Source organism: Dromiciops gliroides, chromosome 3, assembly GCF_019393635.1.
Source record: "Dromiciops gliroides isolate mDroGli1 chromosome 3, mDroGli1.pri, whole genome shotgun sequence".
Lineage (NCBI taxonomy): Eukaryota > Metazoa > Chordata > Mammalia > Microbiotheria > Microbiotheriidae > Dromiciops > Dromiciops gliroides.
Genome location: NC_057863.1, coordinates 562502196 through 562522499, shown reverse-complemented (window position 1 = coordinate 562522499; position 20304 = coordinate 562502196). Strand labels below are relative to the sequence as shown.

General features: G+C 39.5%; 1 protein-coding gene across 1 annotated transcript in view; it reads right to left on the bottom strand.

Moving 5' to 3' along the window:
- Positions 1 to 14957: 14957 nt before the first annotated feature.
- The window catches only part of TMEM135 (transmembrane protein 135), a 315929-nt gene continuing 310582 nt past the window's right edge, over positions 14958 to 20304 (bottom strand). The window contains 2 exon segments of the mRNA XM_043992377.1: positions 14958 to 17007; positions 19810 to 19877. Coding sequence (XP_043848312.1) covers positions 16875 to 17007; positions 19810 to 19877 — 201 coding nt within the window. The 3' untranslated portion in view covers positions 14958 to 16874.

Here is a 20304-nt window from a genome sequence, read left to right as displayed (position 1 = left end):
TTCCCAAAACTCATTCTTCTTCCATATCTCTCTCTTTCTTTTCTAAATTTAATTTAGAATTTTATTTTCCAAATTACATGTAAAAACAAATTTTACATCACTTTTTTAAAACGTTGTGTTCCAACTTCTCTTCCTCCCTCCCTCTCCACCTCCCACCCCCAAGAACTCAAGCAATTCAATATAACTTATACATGAGTAGTCATGTAAAACATTTGCACATTAGCCAGGTTGTGAAAGAAAATGGACAAAAACAAAACATCAGATTAAGGAACTATCAAAAAAATTACACTTCATTCTGTTTTCAGATGTCATCAGTTCTTTCTCTGTAGATGGATTGCAATTTTCATACGTCCTTCAGAGTTATCTTGGATAATTGCATTGCTGAAAATAACCAAGTCAATCACAGCCGATCATGTTACAATATCGCTGTTATTTTGTGTACAGTACATTTTATTCTGCATCAGTTCATGTAGGTCTTTCCAGGTTTTTCTGATAGCATCCTGCTCGTCATGTTTTTTATAGTAAGCTACATTTATATAGTACTTTAAAGAGAGATTTCCTTATAATAAACCCATGAGGTTGATTATTACAAAAACGGTAATAGATAATTTTTATATAGTACCTTAAACTTGACCAAGAATTTTCTTCACAATAGCCCAGCAACTTAAGTACCCTATGTTTTGCCATCATCACAATCAATCATCAATCAATCATCATCCCTCAATCCTCATCCTGAGTTAATCCTCATCATTGTCAATCAATCCTCATCTTCTTCATTCAATCCTCATTATCAATCAGTCCTCATCATCAATCAATCCTCATCTTTCTCCAATCATCATCAATCCACCAATGAACCAATCCATCATCATCATCACCACCTTACATTATTCTTGCCTCTGCTTCAAAAATTTTTTTACAGTTACTTTTGTTAACCGTTTCCCTCCATCCTATTTACTCTCTTTTATATCTTTTTTTGCCCTATCCCTACTCAAGAGTGTTTTGCTTCTGACTGCCCCCTTCCCAACTCTGCCTTCCCTTCTTTCACCTCTCCCTTCATATCCCCTTCCCCTCCTACTTTCCTGCAGGGTTAGATAGATTACTCCACCCAATTGAGTGTGTATGTTGTTCCCTCCTTGAGCCAACTTGGATGAAATTAAGGTCTTTGAGCTGATTCTGATGAGTGTAAGGCTCATTCACTTCCCCACTCCTCCCCTATCTCTTCCCCTGCCCCCTGCCCCATAAGCCCTTTCCTGCTTCTTTCATGTGTGACAAGTAAAACTAAACGTGTGGTGACTATCTCTATCCCAAGTATAGGGAAAGCTAGTTAGGGTTTATTTATAAATTAGAAGCTTCAGCACCAGTCTTTGGGCATTAAGGCTTTATTAAAGAGTAAAGAGAGAACAGGTGGAGTTCAGAAAGATAGGAAAGCCTAGCTACGATCTATGAGAGAGAGAGAGACAGGGGGAAAAAAAAGCAACCTTCACCCACAAGTCCCAGGCCAATAAGAGGAAGATCTTGTACCTGTCTGAGCAGAAGCTCCCTGAAGGTCCAGAAGAGAGGCAGTCACCACACAGTGCTCCAAGTTAATTGGCTAGCATCATTCAAATCTATAGGTTTACTGGACTTGAGGGTTGTCCAGGAGCAGAAGTACTGAGGTCAGGGTTCAAAGAACACACCCTCTGAAAGCCAGGCTTTCAGGTAGGTGTGGTTTTAATTAAGTTAACTTTGAGTTAATCAGCAAAGTCAATCTAATCTATCTTAATATTATCCCCTTGGGGGGGGGGGGCTCTGGGCATCCCCAAACCCATTATTTTCTCACAGAGTGCACCTTGATCTTCCTTGTCACTGAAGAAACTTTCTATGGTTAACAACTTTCTCTGCCTGCTCATCTTTGCCAGTCTTTTATTTGACTTTTAACTCCTTTTTAAAGTGGGGCACTGATTGCAGGCTGTACTGTCCCAAGCTTTAGGGGGTTCCAGGTGGTATGATTTAAGGAGGGGCAGGTTCTTCACTTGCCTGGCCTATGCTTTGGTCTATAAATAACCCCAGGCCAACTTGCTAATTAACCAGGCAACAACATTTTGTTTGTTGTGATTGTTAGCTCCAACTAACCTGTGCCACTCCCCCACCTGGGCCACTACCACTCAAGATTTCTTCCTGGTTCCCCACTGGAGTATGACAACCAAATTCCCCCTCAGCTCCTACAGACACCCCTGTAGGCTCCCCCCTGGCCAGTTGTTCAGCCCTCTCGCCAGACTGTGAACTTAGTTCCAGAACATGTTGGTGCCACAGCTTTTTCAGAAGCTTGGGGGTAGATATCTCTGGTACAGCCTGCCTGGGGCTGGATCTGTGTTGGCACAACTGTGGGGTTGGGCCCTGCTCCTAGCCAGGTACAGCTGCCCCCTCCTGCCAAACTTCTAAGCCATCTTTGGCTAGAAAATAATCTCAGCCCATCTTTTGGTGAGTTCTACTGGTCCAGGTCCAGGAGTTATCTTATGGCTGTGTTTGTAGTTTTTTGGAGTAATTGTGTCAGGAGCACTGAGCCTTTACTGCCTTTTCTCTGCCATCTTGGATCCACACCCTCTCTATTTCTTTTCTTTTCTTTTTTTTTTTTTTTTGGTGAGGCAATAATTGGGGTTAAGTGATTTGCCCAGGCTCACACAGCTAGTAAGTGTCAAGTGTCTGACTCCAGATTTGAACTCAGGTCCTCCTGACTCCAGGGCCAGTGCTCTATTTACTGCGCCACCTAACTGCCCCTCTCTATTTCTTTCTTTTCTTTTCTTTTTTTTTTTTTTTTTTGGTGAGGCAATTGGGGTTAAGTGACTTGCCCAGGGTCACACAGCTAGTGAGTGTTAAGTGTCTGAGGCTGGATTTGAACTCAGGTATTCCTGACTCCAGGGCCAGTGCTCTATCCACTGCGCCACCTAGCTGCCCCAAGGGACTACTTTGATGCCTTGCATAGGATAGGTGCTTAATAAACACTTATTAAGTTGGAATGGAATTAAAATTGTGTCTTTCTATTATATCCAGCATTACACTCTTCCCAGAAACATGCCTGGAATTGGGCCCCCCATAGATGTAGAAGGACATAAAGTAGAAAGAGAAGGGAGAGGTGAAAAGGAGGAAGAGAGAGAGAGAGAGAGAGAGAGAGAGAAGGGAAGAGAAAGGAGAAAGAGAGAGAGGGAGGGAGGGAGAGAAGGGGAGAGAGGGAGAGAAGGGGAGAGAGAGAAAGTTTTTTGAGAGATGAAAATCAAATGTTCTTTATACAAAATAAGAGAAAATGGCTTAAATTACAAGGAGAGATTTATTTTATTCTTCCATGACCTATGTATATATTTATATTCCTTTGGTCACCAAGCCAAGTTGAACAAGCACTTGTGAAGTACCTACTATGTGCCAGGCATAGAGCTAAATCCTGGGAATACAAAGACTAGCAGAAAGATGGCCCCTGGCCTCAAGAAGTTTACATTTTAATGGGGGATTACACAGAGAAGGAAGCTGGAAAGAAGAGGGGAGGATAAAGGTACTTGGTGGTGATGGGAGGCTGCTCTGACATGGAAGAGAAAGTCTGCAGAGTCAGCAGGACAGTCTGGAGAATAATAAAGACTTGGCTGGCCTGGGTACCCTCCTCAAAGGAGGTACTTGGAGGAATCAGCCAATGAAGCAAGCTTCCAGGGAAAAGAGGGTTCTATGGCATTGGCATGGTAGAGAAAGTTTGGAGATTAGGGGGAATGGCGTATGGTCACTTGGTCCTAAGTTTCAGCAGACACTTTCTTTGTTTGCCAGGTGGTTATTGAAGGTGGTTAATCATAGAACTACCTGACAGAAACTTATATTTTGATGGAGAAAAACAAGGAAAACACAAAGAAAACCATCACTGATATGAGCATTTAAACATATGTGCTGGTGGAAAGTATAGGGATAGTTTGGAGTTAACAGCAGTGATAGTTCAGAGATGGCAGGTGGGGGGTTAGAAACTAGGCATAGGGGGCGGCTAGGTGGTGCAGTGGATAAAGCACTGGCCCTGGATTCAGGAGTACCTGAGTTCAAATCCGGCCTCAGACACTTGACACTTACCAGCTGTGTGACCCTGGGCAAGTCACTTAACCCCCATTGCCCCGCAAAAAAAAAAGAAACTAGGTGTAGTCAGTACACAGGGTCATAGGGTATAGTGCTGAAGGTATCTTAAAGATCATCTAGTCTAACTCCCCACCATTCCTGTTTTACAGATGGGCGAAGGCCCAGAGATAAGTGATTTACTCATGGTCACACAGCTAGTTAGTAGCAGAGTCAAGATCTGGGCCCAGCTCTTGAACTAGAGGAAACAATGTCAATTCTGGAATCTGAAATGGCTTCTGCCTCTGGCTTTACTCATGTGACCATGAGTATGTCATTTAACCTCTAAGGGTCTGTTTCATCATCTGCAGGGAGCCTGGTGAATGCATTGGGGATAGCCTAGGCAAAGGTTAGAAGGGAGTCAAAGACAGGAGCTGTGACAGTATCTGGGGTCACTCAAGGAACTTCATGAAAGAGGTGAGTTGGTGTGAGTATTGTAGATATAGGAGAGAATAAGCAGGATGAGGCAGATCCACTGTCTGAGGTCAGATCCTTTATGTGAATGAGAATGGAGCCCTGCTGGGTCAATATTTGAACACTGGAAATCTTATCAGGGGACCGAGATAACTGAAAGGAAGTGTTTCCACGCCTGTCATCCTAAGTCAACACGTGTTTGTTTGTTTTTTAAGTGATATAACTTATAAAAATTCACCTCAAGGGGCAGCTAGGTGGTGCAGTGGATAAAGCACTGGCCTTGGATTCAGGAGGACCTGAGCTCAAATCCAGCCTCAGACACTTGACACTAGCTGTGTGACCCTGGGCAAGTCACTTAACCCTCACTGCCCTACAAAAAAGAAAGAAAGAGCAAACGAAAGAAAGAAAGAAAAGGAAAAAAAAATTCACCTCAAAAATTCATTCAGCACTATCACATGTAGGACACTTTGCCCTCTGAAGTCAGTTTGCTTCTTCATAGGTTTTTGTGGAATTTAGGCTTCATCCACTAGTTTTTTTAATTTTTTTTTTCTCCAGACAAATACAAACTCTCCCAGAATTTAAAGCCTTTCGCCATTTGGCTGCAAACCTTCCTTTGGAGGCTTTATTCCACATTCCTCCCTTTCACACACTCCAAGGTCCAGCCAATTGGCCTTCTTGTCAGTCATTCCATCTCTTCCTTCTTTGCCTTTGTCTTGGGACAGATACCCTCCTCACCTCTGTTTCTTAGAATACCTCATTTCTGGGGCAGCTAGGTGGCACAGTGGATAAAGTGCCAGCTCTAGATTCAGGAGGACCTAGGTTCAAATCTGGCCTCAGACACTTGACACTTAACTTGCTGTGTGACCCTGGACAAGTCACTTAACCCTCATTTCCCAGAGGATAGTACACTGGGCCTGGAGGGAACAAGTCACTTAATCCTGTTTACCTCAGTTTAATCACATATAAAATGAGCTGGAGAAAGTAAACCACTTCAGTATTTTTGCCAAGAAAACCCCAAACAGGCTCACAAAGAGTTGGACATGATTGAAAAACAACTGCACAGAACCCTCGGTTCCCAGCACAGTACCTGGGTTATAGATGTGGAAGATACTTCATGCTGACATATGTTGGAAAGATTCAAGGTACAGATGCTGGAGGTTCAAAAGGCCAGCAGGACCCTGGTGCCTCTATCTGGGCAGGAGATGACCAGGATTACTGCTGACTGGGAATGGAGATTACTGGGCTGCGTGTTAGGGAGATCTGGGAGGAGATATAAAGAACTGGTGATATTTGGTGAAACTTGTATGTTGGGGGTGAAGAAGGGAAGAAAATGATTGCAAAGATTAGCAGGTTCCCTGCCACTACAGATATTTACACAAAGACTGGATGACTTCAGAGTCACAGTGTTAAAGAGATTCTTGTTGAGGTGGAGATGGAGCTTGAGCCAGAAGGCCTCTTGAATCCTGTCCAACTTTGGGACTCTGTATAGGTTTGCCAGAGATACTCTACAGCCAGTTTGTATTACTCCACAGAACTGTTAAATAGGAGGACAAAAAGTCTAAGAGGCAGTAGACCTGGGTTTTTGTCTGAGTGGTTTATTTAGGGTGTGACCTGGCCTAAGCTTCAGTTTTCTCATCTATAAAATCGTTATAAAAATGCATATCCCTTTTTGCTGAATTATGCATATTTATGAGGAGGGGTTTTATTGTTGTTGATCAATGGAGGGACAGTAGGAGAAACAGATTATAAATATATATATATATACATATATATATACATACACACGAATAAACTTGTTTTAAAAAAAACACTTGTAAACCTTTAAAAATACATACCATTATATCATACATAATATATCATATAATTGTATATAATTATGACATATGTAACATAATTATATCTGTATAATTATGCATGATAAACCAATGAGTCTAATAAAACCAAATAGGAAGGGTAGAGATGACATGCTATAAGGTAGCTTGAAGAATTAAAATTTAACAATGTGAAATGTGGCAAAATTATAATGTCACATGACTTCAGAGTCCTCAGTGAACATTTATAGCTTCAGTGACAATACATGTCTGAAAAAAACATTCTCTCTATGACTTACCAGGCAAGGGGTCATCCATATTTTGCTTGAGGGCCACCCATCACCCCCTGAGGCAACTCATTCCACCCTCCTAATTGTTAGGAAGTCTCTTCCTGACATCAAACCTAAATTTGCCTCTGCACTTTCTACCCAGGAGCAAATAGGCTGAGTTCACCTCTCTTCTACCCTCCCCATCTCCACATAGAACTTTAGATACTTAAAAACAACTGATTTGTCCTCCCCAAGTCTTGTCTTCTCCAAGGTTAAACACTTTGTGTAATTTAAAATTCTAAATGTGGGTTCTAATCTGTTCCCCCAGTTTTTGGGGAAACTGACTAAAATCACTGATAAAACAAGTTTAGGTTTGTAAGGGTTTATTGAAAGGTAGAGAAAGATTGAGAACAGAATTCCTACAGCCTGGCAAGTCTATCTTTCCTCAATTTTCCTGTGAAGTACTCAGGAGTCTCCGCACCGCCACCATGGTGAAGTCAGGAACCAAAAAGCCACCTCGCTCTCTGCGCAGGCTCCCCTACCTCCTTCCTGTCCCCTCCCAGAAATGGGAGGGTCTTCAAGCTGGTTGGTTGACTGGGCCGGAAGTTCAAAGTTTTTTTAGATTCTGAGAACCATGCTTTCTTAAGTACTCTCAAGTACCAGCCAATGTGCTTAGAATCTAGTCAACTACTAATCCAGTCAAATCAGCCAGTAATCCACTCAGGTGGGCTCCTGAGTATCTGCCAAATCTCATCTATCACATTTCATTATCTTGACAACTTCCTAGTTTCTTTGACTGATACCCTCATATGCTATGGACTGAAGGTACTTCATCATTCTGACTGTCCATTTCTGGACACACTCCAGTGTCTCTTCCACTATCTTTCCCAATCTGTAGCACCTAGAATTGAAGCAGAACTCTTTGTATGTATGGTCAGGGCAGAATTCAGTGGGACTTTTGCTATGTCTTGTTTTGTTTTGTTTTGTGGGGCAGTGAGGGTTAAGTGACTTGCCCAGGGTCACACAGCTAGTAAGTGTCAAGTGTCTGAGGTTAGATTTGAATTCAGGTCCTCCTGAATCCAGGGCCGGTACTTTATCCACTGTGCCACTTAGCTGCCCCCAATACTGTATCTTAATGCTATAAGATAGTTGGGTGTTATTTCTTAATGCATCCAGGTCTGGCCCAGTAGAGGGAAATATTTGCTGGGGCCAATTCTGTATTCATAGTTCTGTTCCTGAGACTTCTACATCTGTGATTAGGGCACTCTCAGTAACAGATCCAGTCACTCATGTTTAGTAGAATGTTCTCTGGAAAAATCAGATATGGGGTTGTAAGTCTGGGCAAACTGCCTGTAGTTGTTCACCCCATGAAACTGAAAAGGAAAAGCTCTTTGTCCTCCCCTGTCTGCTTCTGGTTTGGATTTGGCCTGAGCTTTTGGTTGTGTAAGGGGCGAAGAATCCAGGCTTCCTCCAGCTCTCTAAGGGAAAAGCAAACAAATGAAATGGTTGACAAATCATTTCTCCAAGACCTTAAACCAACCTGGCTCCCATTGCTGCTGGGACGGTATTGGGAGCCAATTTCCTGGAACACTTAGAAAATCTTACAAGCTATAATGTTTTCCAGGCCCTGGTAGGAAAAGCCAGGGGCAGTATTTGCTCCACAGCTATTCCATAAAGTCATTCTGAAGGGGCCTCTCTGCTGGAGCAGGAGAGTTCAACTACATCCGCAATTTAGATTGGGGGAGAGAGGGAGGGGGAAGGGAGGTGAGGAGGCAAAAAACTTTCCATTCTCCACAGGTTCCTCTGTTGCAGAGAGCTAAGTAGTGACAATGGTAAAATGCTAAAGGCTCATTTGGGGGCAACACACATGCTGACTTTTCTCATTTGTTTTTGTTTTTTGGTGAGGCAATTGGGGTTAAGTGACTTGCCCAGGGTCACACAGCTCATTTGGTTTTAAAGAAAATTAATTTTTATTTTAGGATAAGCACAGCCATCATCAATAAATAGAAATATTTCAATATACAAGGAAACAAAAAGAGTGATATATGAAATTATAAACCCCTGTGATTTTTTTAAAAAGTCTATATTAAATTTACCAAAGTAATAACAAAATGGCCCTTTGTATCTCCTTTGAACTTATTATTTTTGTTTTTATTGATTTCTTCTTTCTCTTTTTTACCCATCTCTATCACTATCCTACATCTTCAAGTTCTCCCTTATAATATGTATAGACAAGCAAAACATATCAACGCATTAGTTGTGTCTGAAAAGGCTATTCCTCATTTTGTGTTGTTAGCCTTCTCTTCCAAGAGATAGGAGGTAACTCCTCTCGTATTATTTAGGGTTTAAATTCTAAAGGGAGTAGACAAAAAAACACAGCTTATGAAGTTTCCTACAAAACTTTTAGCCAGAAGATGAACTAGCTATTATTTATTCATCCACATCATTACTGAGTGCAAAGGTCTATGCCAGGAGTTAATCATGAAACAGCATTGGGTAGTACAAAAGAATGCTGGACTTGGAGTCAGGAAAACCTAGATTTAAATAATGCCTCACATACTTAGCTGTGTGAGCATGGAAAGGTTATTTGACTTATATTCATCTGTAAAATACATATAATAATACCTGTGATACCTCCCACACTGGACTGTTGTAAGATGTGTGAAATGCTTTGTAAATTTTCATGTGCTCTAGTTGGTGGCAGTTACTACTACTACTACTACTACTACTACTACTACTACTACTACTACTACTACTACTACTACTACTTCTACTACTACTTCTACTACTACTACTTCTACTACTACTACTACTACTACTACTACTACTACTACTACTACTACTACTACTACTACTACTACTACTACTCTGTGCCCAGTCAGGCAGCATTCCTATTTTGGTAAACCATTTCAAAAACTTGCATCTTTCAAATACCAGCCAAAAGAGGCTCCTCCACAAATTCTGCACCAAATACTCTAGCTTTCATTGAGCTCCCTTTCATCATAGTCTGTCAACAACATGTAGCAAGTTCTCAAAGAAATGGGAGTAGCAGATCATCTTATCTCCTGAAGAACCTATACACAGGCCAAGAAACAACAGTTAGAACCCAACATGGAACAAGTGATTGGTTTAAGATTGGAAAAGGAGTACAACAAGGTTGTATGTTGTCACCTTATTTATTTAAATATGCAGAGCACATCGGGCAAAATGCCAGGCTAGATGGATCAAAAGTTAGAACTCATGTTGCTAGGAGAAACATTAACAATGTCAGATAAGCAGATGATTTCACTCCAATGGCTGAAAGTGAAGAGCAATTAAGAAGCCTCTGGATGAGGGTGAATGAGGAGAGTGTAAAAGCTGGCTTGAAGCTTAACATTAAAACAAAACAAAACAAAGAAAAAAACAACTAAGATTTTTGCAACTGGTCCCCTCACTTCCTGGCAAAAAGAGGAAGAAGAAATGGAAGCAGTGTGTGAGAATCAGAGTACTACCAACCTGCTGAGAATGATATTGATGGAAGGCTCCACCATGAGGAGAAAACATGAGGTGACCTTTCTGGGGTGTTGAAGGTTGGATTGGCATCTGGAAGTGATGTCTGCCACCTGTGGGTTGTGCCAATTGGTGCTACCACCCAATTAGCTTGGAGCTCTATGTGAGAATGGCCCTGCTTCCTGTTTGACAGGGGGCTTCTGGAAGAAGCCATGGAGAAGTGAGGTCTTTTCGTCCAGACTTTGGGGTGGTGGCAGAGAACTTCACCTGGGCTCTTAGGGAAAGGCAAGTTTTTTTCTCTCTGGCTATACCAAATAGATACAAACTGGGATTTTCCTCTCTAGCTCTCTTCACTAACTTCTAATACACTTTAATAAATACTTAAAAGCCTAAACTCTTGCTGAATTGATCAGTAAATCTTAGCTAGTTACCCCACACATACGCACACACACACTGAGGTCAGATCAGATGACCACACAGATTTTAAACATTACAGCTAGAATTTTAGACCTTAAAAGTGTCAGATTTTATATTGTTGGGTTCAAAGATCACTGCAGATAGTGACTGCAGCCATGAAATTAAAGGCACTTACTCCTTGGAAGGAAAGCTATGGCAAATCTGGACAGCATACTTAAAAGCAAAGACATCACCTTGCTGACAAAGGTCTGTATAGTCAAAGCTATGGTTTTTCCAGTAGCAATGTATGTCCACAAGAATTACACTATAAGGAGACCTGAGCACTGCAGAATCTATGCTTTCAAATTGTGGTGTTGGAAACAGACTTTTGAGAGTCCCTTGGATAGCAAGGAGATCAAATTAGTCAATACAAAGAAATTAATTCAGGTCATTCACTGGAAGGTCAAATACCAAAGCTGAAGTTTAAATACTTTGGCCACATAATGAGAAGACAGGATTCATTGAAAAAGACCCAGAAGGGGCAGCTAGGTGGCGCAGTGGATAAAGTGCCTGCCCTAGATTCAGGAGGACCCGAGTTCAAATCCTGCCTCAGACCCATGACATTAACTATCTGTGTGACCCTGAACATGTCACTTAACCCTCATTGCCTCACCAACAACAACAAAAAAATTAAAACAATGAAAAAGACCTGGAAATTGGGAAAGATTGAAGGTAAAATGAGAAGGGAACAGAGGATGAAATGGATAGCGTCATGGAAGTAATAAATACATACTAATTAAAATTTACTGCTTATACAGAATAAGAATAATTCATACCATCATATTACAAACATCAACAACTTTGAGAGACTTAAGAACTCCAATGAATGCAATGGCTAACTGTGATGTTTAAAATCTAATGTGGGTCCTAACCTGCCCTCCCCCAGTTTTTTTTGGGAAACTGGCTAAGATTACTGATAAATTCAGCAAGTAGGCTTTTAAGTCTTTATTAAAGTGTATTAGAAGTTAGTGAAGAGAGAGAATGGAAAACCCTAGCTTAGTTCAATGCAGAATAGCCAGAAAGAAACCCTTGCTTTTCCTAGCAGCCCACGTGAAGTTTTGCTGCCAAGCCAATGTCCTGGACGAAAAGAGGTTGATTCTCAGTGGCTTCTCCCAGAAACCCTCTGTGAAACAGGAAGCGGGGCCGTCCATATACACAGCTCCAAGCTAATTGGCTGGAAGCACTGATTGACTTGACTAACAGGTGGTAACTTCCAGATGCCAGGCAGCTTCCGGATCTAAAATTTCTTATAATTCTTTAAGTAGGAAAACAGTCCTAGGACAATACCCTCAACTAAACTTAACACATGAGGCCAAACAAAAGAGTTCTAATGTGAGAAGGGAACGAGACATTTGTCAGCAAGTATGTTAGAATGTTTCTATAAAAATGTGCTGTCCTGGGGCAGCTAGGTGGCGCAGTGGATAGAGCACCGGCCCTGGATTCAGGAGGACCTGAGTTCAAATCCAGCCTCAGACACTTAACACTTACTAGCTGTGTGACCCTGGGCAAGTCACTTAACCCCAACTGCCTCACCAAAAAAAAAAAAAAAGTGTTGTCCTCTTCAAAGTGGTCACCTTAGAAAGCTGAACTTTGGGTACGTATACTCATTGCAATGATGATTCCCTGCATCAAACCATTTTTAGAATTCCTTAGAATTATAGTAAGGGTTCCTTTGAACACAGAAACATTTAATAATCACTTAGTGCTTTGTATTTTACCAAGTGTTTTTTTTACAGCCATCTCCTTCAAGGTAAGTTATTCCTGAATATTACAGATGAATAAACTGAATCTAAAAGAAGTTAAATAACTTGAACCATGCTCATACAGAGACTATGTTGTTTTCATTTCCCAACATAACTTCCAAACCTCAGATGCTGTCACTTAAGAATTTCTTAATCTTTTTTATGTCATGGATCCTTTTGCAGTGCCTATAGATCGGGGCAGCTAGGTGGCTCAGTGGATAAAGCACTGGCCCTGGATTCAGGAGGACCTGAGTTCAAATCCAGCCTCAGACACTTGACACTTATTAGCTGTGTGACCTTGGGAAAGTCACTTAATCCTCATTATCCCACCCAAAAAACCCCCAAACAAACCCTATAGATCCTTTCTCATAATAATGATTTTAAGTGCTTAAAAGGCACAAGATTACAAATGAAACCAATTATATTGAAAAAAGGTTATTAAAATATTTTAAAAATCAAGTTCATGGATCCAAGGTTAGGAATCCCTGCCTTATAAGAAAGAATAACAAATGAGAAAAACCAGTTCAGCAAAACTAACAAAACATCAACCAAGTCTGAGACTTGAAAGTGCTCCAGACACACACACAGTCCTACATCTCTGGAAGGGAGAGAGGGAAGTACATTTGCATCCTTCTTCAGGGTCAAATTTGGTCTTCTCTCCCATTTCTTTAAAGTCTTTAAACTCTTGCCTTGGCAATTAGCTCATCTTCATAAGCTTCTTTCAACATGTCGAGTGTTTCAACTGCAGGTTTAATATCGCAAAATTTGATATTAATGTTCATTTACCTTTTTGGCAACATTAAACCACACATGTCTTTCTTTCATCACAACTGTCAGCCCAAGACTGACTGACCATCAAGTTGTTGCTGCTTCACCAGGTTGAAATACATTGTAATTTATCTCTACTATGATCAGTCTTGTTCTGCTTCTACAAGACAGACCAAAACAACTCATCACTTTATAGTCAGTCCGCCTAAGTGAGCCACAGCAAAGCCATGAGACTAGAAAGCTTTGAACAGAAAATATGGTGTTGACCTTGAATTTCCCATATCCTTAGGACCATTTGACCCTGGGGTTTGGAAGAAGGTACCCTGGTACTAGAGACACATCACCTAAAATCACCCTACTCACCCTAAAATGCTCAATAGGCAGAGCAGTTAGCTATAGGGAACTATTGTTTTTGTTGAATCATTTCAGTTGAGTCCTTCAGTTGACTCTTTGTGACCCCATTTGGAGTTTTCTTGGCAAAGATTTGGCATTTACTTCTCCGGCTCATTTTTTTGTTTGTTTGTTTTTTTGTGGGGCAAAGAGGGTTAAGTGACTTGCCCAGGGTCACACAGCTAGTAAGTGTCAAGTGTCTGAGGCTGGATTTCAACTCAGGTCCTCCTGAATCTAAGGCCAGTGCTTTATCCACTGCGCCACCTAGCTGCCCCTCTCCAGCTCATTTTACAGATGAAGCAAACAGGGTTAAGTGACTTGCTCAGGGTCACATACTAAGAAGTTGTCTGAGGCCAGATCTGAACTCAGGAAGATGAGTCTCTCTGATTCCAAGCCCACTGCTCTATCTACTGTACTACCTGGCTGCCCCAGAAGGAATGGTAGTGCTGGAGAAGAGCAGCTGTGATTATGTCCCTAAAGTGCTAAAATTATCTTGAGATTTCAAGATCTGAGTTACCACATGCTCTGTATGAGTATGGGTAAGATTCAATTGAATTCAGCAAATATTTATTAAATGCCTCCTAAAGTGTAAGGCATTGCTCTATGCTGGGAATACAAAGACCTAAATAAAATAAGTCTAGAACCTCAAGAAGTTCCCCTTCTATTGGACAACCATATCTCATTTCCCACCCCAGTTCCACCCTTCTTTGTCAGTTATCTAATCAGTATTTCCCATGCAAGGAGTATCTGTAAGAGAGTAAGGCTGTTGTTTGTACTTTGTTCTGGAAGAGGATCATGACATCTGGGAGACGTGGAATTGGATTTCAGTGAGGCAGAGCTGTGCAAAGTCACCAGCCTCACTCTATTCTTCAGAGCCATCTGGGTCCAGCAGCAAGATATAGATTGAGACCACTGGAGATGGCTTGGCATGCAGTGGGAGACCTTAGACTTTTTAAGAGGGTATGGAGCAATACAGAGAATGGTACAGGGTTCTAGGTAATGGTGAAGGTCATCAGATATCTGTGAGATTTAAAATTGGATACTAGAGCATTAATTTCCCCTCTTTAACCTTTCCCTTAATTTATCTCCCAGACTAGTAAATGGAAGAAACCTCTGGTCTATAGTTAGAGCTTTTATTGTGTGGTAGTTACCAGGTGATGTTGATTAGAGGGATAGGAAAGTAGAAATACAAAACAAATAGTCTTAAGTCTAAGTTTAGTCTATTATTGACAGAATTTAGGCAACCCTATTTCAATAGGATGACTTTTGCTCAGGGTTACGTTGGAACCCTGAAAATAACGAAGAACAAGTAGAGCACTTCAGTCATTTTTTTCAGTGAAGTATAGGAGGGAAAGGCCAAGCTAACTTTTTTTCATATTACTCAGAACTCTTCTGAATATTCACAAGCTCATTCCCTCCTTCACACCCTCCAAGAAACACTTAGGAACTCTGCCCAGGCTATTTACCAGCTTTTATTAATAAAAGTAAATCACAGAGTTGAATCTTTATAAGCAGCAAATATTTTACTCTAGAATCTCAGAAAGAAAATTACAGTAGAACTTAAGTCATTCCAACAAATTATTTTTTTATATCAATGAAAATAATAACTTATGGATGAAAAGGATTTTATTTTTACATGACAAAACAGCATTATAACCAAGACTTCTGAATGAAAGAAATAAGAGATGCAGACAACAATGCTTCTTGGTTATGGTAATGCTTAATAGTTTTAAACTCCTAATATGGAGCCTATCATTTTGTGGATTCCAATGAGGAAAAACTTTAAAACTACGTTAATACAATTTGGAGTCAGAAACTGGCACAATCTCTTACTAGTGTGTCCTGATGGCACATGTCAGCTCTACAGAATTAATCAAAACAAAGTATTTAGAGGAAACCAATGTGGATCTCTGCTATGTTACCAACAATGCCTTGATTTCTGTTCGGTCTCAATTTGCCATAACAACAGAGGATGGAGTTACAGGCTTTATGAAACTGAATATATGGGATTAAGTATTTTAAAGGCAGGGTTACAATTCCAGTTGCAACACAGGTTCTACTCCATAATTAATTTACAATGGGCTACAAACTTTTCAGCAACTAAATTGTATTAAAAAAATATAGTCATTCTTATTATATGTTCCATTCACAGCAGACATTACAAGTGTCCAAGCTTTATTAGCTTAGAAAAGTACAACTTTTCCCTGAAAAGCTCCAAAGAGTGATCATATTTCAGCTGCAGCTGTTCTGAACTAACTTTCATAATTAGCAGTGACTATATTTTGTCACTACTTTATTCTAACACAGAAAAACAGGGTTACAATGGGGAAAAGGCAGGACAAAATCTGAAGCAAATTTGTCAAGAAACTGATTTTTAACAACCAGTGGCATTTCATGTTGTCAGTAGCTGTCATTATCAATATGAAACAACTCGCTGCCTGTGTGACACACTTGAACGTGAACAAATATAGCTTTAGGAATTTGCTTAAGCTGGTTTTCTTAGAGAACTGCTCCACAATATTTTGATCCCTTTTGGAACAGCAATGGCATTAAAACCTAGCTCTGAAAAATACAATCCTTATTAACAAAATGAAGTGCAATTAATCTACAGGAAGCTGGTACTTTCAGAGTAACTTCTTTAGTGTTCACTTGCAATGCTTCTGTAAACATTTAAACACTGCATTTCAGCTTTCTCAGATATGACAATTTCCATTTGACGAACTATGATTTCCTTCCATGTGGATCATGTGTTAACCAGACTGCCAAATGGCCCATCTTATGATCAGGAAGGGTGAAGTTATCAGTGTTAACAACAGAGCTTTAAAGATGATGTTACTGCCATATTTTATCAGATGGTAAAAGATACCTCTGCAACCCTGAAACAAAATGGTCATTGTTTTCCCTTAAATTACTTAGTGACCAAGTAGCAGTTTTTAAAAATATTTTAAATATGGGACATTCACCACCACAGTTGCCAAATGAAAAATTAAACCAAAATACAGTAGATCAAATTTGTGTACTCGTGATCCTTTATAAATTCTCACTGTGGAACTATTCTTAGGCTCACCAAGAAATATATTGGAATGAACTAAAGATATATTGTAAAGTATTATTTTAAGCATATTTTTATGTCATTTCATTTCCCTTGAGATCATTTACCATTACTCATGGACATAATTTAATCAAGACTCTACCATACTGTCAAATACTACAATGATCCAAAATCATATTCTGACTATGGAGGGAGCTTAATTATTAAGCAACACCTTCCTAAAAAGCTTCAGTATTTATGATCAATAAAAAGCATTTCTCATTGAAATAACACTGAAGTGGAACATGGGCCCTCTTCTCTCTGTCCAACTCAACTAACTTTTCAGGTGAAAATGATGATCACATTTAGTCAGAGTAAGGAATAATCTTCAAGAAAGCTCCATGGGTAGGTCTGGTGTCACGGTAGTATATCTTGGATCCAACTGGGGTGTGAAATCCTGGAAGTACTTAGATGCATCAGTACCAAATACATCAAGGACTTTTCTGTTCATGACGGCAAACCTAAAAAATAAATGGTGAGAGTATAAGCAAATGTAGACTTTATGAACCTTGTTATCAAGTAAATTACTCATAATATTTCATCTGGACTCATTTCACTCATCTGCTAGGAAGAATAGAGATACAATAAGGCTAAACTAGCTAATGGTATAGAAAATGGCAAACCAAGGAGGGAAGTGGGCAAGGAATAAACATTTATTAAGCACCAACTCTATAATGTGCTAGTTTTATAAATAGCTGATTTGATCAGAGATCACTCTACTCTCATGTTTGACTAATCTAATACTTCATAGAAGAGACATAATCAGTTATAGGATCTCAGGATGCATCAAGATTTATTATCACTTGAAACTCAACCTTTCTATCAGACATCAGATCTTAACTGAGGGTTATTGAGAATTTTCAAATGAACTGAATTACAGTTAAAAAAAAACTACCAGTAAAGAAAATTCTAATTTAGGATTTCAATAAGCTCAGAGGATAAATTCAAGCACATTCTAACAAATAAGTGTCTTCACAGATATAATAATAGTTTCTCATTCTCTTTCAAAAAGAGGTGTTCATATTTAAAATCAAAACAAAAATTTTTGTTGCTGTTCTTCAGTTGTTTTCAGTGTCATGTCTGAATCTTCATGACCCCTGAAGTTTTCTTGCCAGAGATACTGAAGCAGTTTGTCATTTCCTTCTCTAGCTCATTTTATAGATGGGGGAACTAAGGCACACAGTTAAGTGATTTGCCCAGGGTCACATAAGTAAGTGTCCAAGGTCAAATTTTAAAAAGGAGTCTTCCTGATTCTTGGCTTGACATTTTAACCACGGCATCACCTAGCTGCCCAAAGCAAACAAGGATTTTCAACATTTTAAGGGATGTAACACTATAGAAAAGATACCTGTCTTTTATTGGTATCATTTAATCTAAATGATCTAAAAATTAATAGAAAAGGGAAGGAAGGAAGGAAAGGCACTGTGCTCATTTCTGTCAATAAGTTCACTTTCTACTGGAGCAAGAGAACCCATAAAGGGGTGCTACAAGTAGGGTGTGGTACATGACACATGCCATACTTTGGAGATGGTTAGGAAGTAAGGGGAAGGTCTGGATCTAGGCAAGGTAAAGTAAAACACCCCTTACAGAGTCCAGAGTGGTTTAAGGGGTCGAATCAAAATTTCTGTTGGAAATAAGTCCTAGTTTCATTTTGCATTCTACTGCTTATATAAAACCGCTCGTGAGCAGAAAATCACTTCTTAGGGGAAGAAAAAAGAAAGAACGTTTCAAAAAGCTACATGTATTTGGATGACCATGACATAGACCCGAAGCATTATCATATAACTAGCAGACAGAAGAACTTTCTTTGCACTTCAAGCACTTCTTTTTTTCCTGGGATTGTGGATTAGTTCTACAGTTGACCCAAATGTGGTCCATAAAACTGCTTCAGGCACTTCTGCAAGAAGGCTGTAGATGTTCAGGTGGACCATCAAGCTGGGCTTGATGAACTACAGAAGTCGATATTAAGTAAAGAAAGAGACTGAAAAGGGGAAGGGAAAAGGTAGGAGATTACGACCTAGAGGGCAAAAAGGCTGGATGAAAAACAAAAACAACTTTATTATTTAATAAGGAAAGGTTGCTTTAAAACACACACACACACACACACACACACACACACACACCAATTCAAATAAAGAATGCCAAAATAATTAATAGGGTACTAGCACTACTCTGGTACTGAATTCCTGGATTGTAAACCTTTGGCGCTCTCTCTCTCTCTCTCTCTCTCTCTCTCTCTCTCTCTCTCTCTCTCTCTCTCTCTCTTTTGGTGAGGCAATTGGGGTTAAGTGACTTGCCCAGGGTCACACAGCTAGTAAGCGTCAATGTTTTGCAGCCAGATTTGAACTCAGGTCCTCCTGACTCCAGGGCCAGTGCTCTATCCACTGCACTACCTAGCTGCCCCCTTTTGCTATTTTTGAAAGGCTAATAATATTATATTATTACCCAGTTTGGCCCCTTAGTCCATATCACTATGTTTTAAGAAAGAACAAGAGAGAAATCAGAGAAAGTCAAGAGAAGAATATAAAAACTGATTAAAGAGTTGAAAATATGAAGGGATGCTGAAGTAGCTATGTTAACTCAGGCTTAAAGAAAGAATATTGAGGGTCAAAATAATTATATTCCCAGTTTTGGAGGGGATTTCAAGTAGAGAATATTACTTGCCAGTTCCATCTTCACAGAGAAAAGAATTAAGGAGAAGGGGCTGAATTTTGTAAAAGAGATAACTATACTGTATGAGTAGTTAAATTTTAAGCCTATCGAAGAATAAGCCTTTGAAAATTTAAAAGAATGGGACAGACCTGTCCTGAATGAACCAGATGTAGTTCCGAAGGATGTTTTTTAGAACTAGTGATATTTCTTCCAAAATTGTTTATTAGTCTAATTTTTAGATTTAAATCTTTAACCAATCTTCTTAACATGTTAATTTAAAGAAAAAAAAGCCTTGTATTTATGAAATTAGGAATATATTTGTTATATGTATGCACATATATTTTACTTATAATATCTAATAGTTTCCAGCAAAATCATATTGTATTCATCTAAAAACAAAAGCTATAGGTATGAGGAAAGATATAATGATGTTCACTAAATGCTTAAGTTGTTTATTCCTTGAATTAATTTGGGTGGGGAGTGGGGAAATTGTAAGGCTAGCTGAGAGGAACCATATGAAATATCCACTTGACCTATAAATTTTCTATAAGAGAACTGAGAATTTTTCCTTTGAGGAAACTTAAATTGTTTAAATCATCTTAGTCACTTACTTGCCCTTGGTGAGCCTTAAAAGGAATTTCCAGTAAGATGGTCGCAAGGTCTGAACTTCCATGACAGCCTAAAAAAAAAATACTGACCATCAAACTTCTTCCATGATATAACAAAAGGATAATTAGGCTTATAAGATGCAGCAGGCCTAGTTTTAATTTTTTGGGCTCATGATATATTAGTATTAATAGCCATGACAACAGTAATGCTAACTCTGTTAGGGTTTTAATCTAACAATAATAAGGATACCCTTTATAGATACCAAGAGTCTTTAAATATTTCCAATTTAATTGGTAGCTAGCATCTTCAAGAAGTATTTATTGAGTATATGCTGGCTGTTCAGTACTTTACTAGCTGCAATAAATGAATCAACTTACCCTCAATTCAGAAAACAAAACAACAATAAAACCCTGTCCAAAGGCAGTCCCACAATTGCCTTAATGCAATAATAAAAGTGCTCACAGAACTTTGGGAGAATATGAACAAGAAAATGAAAG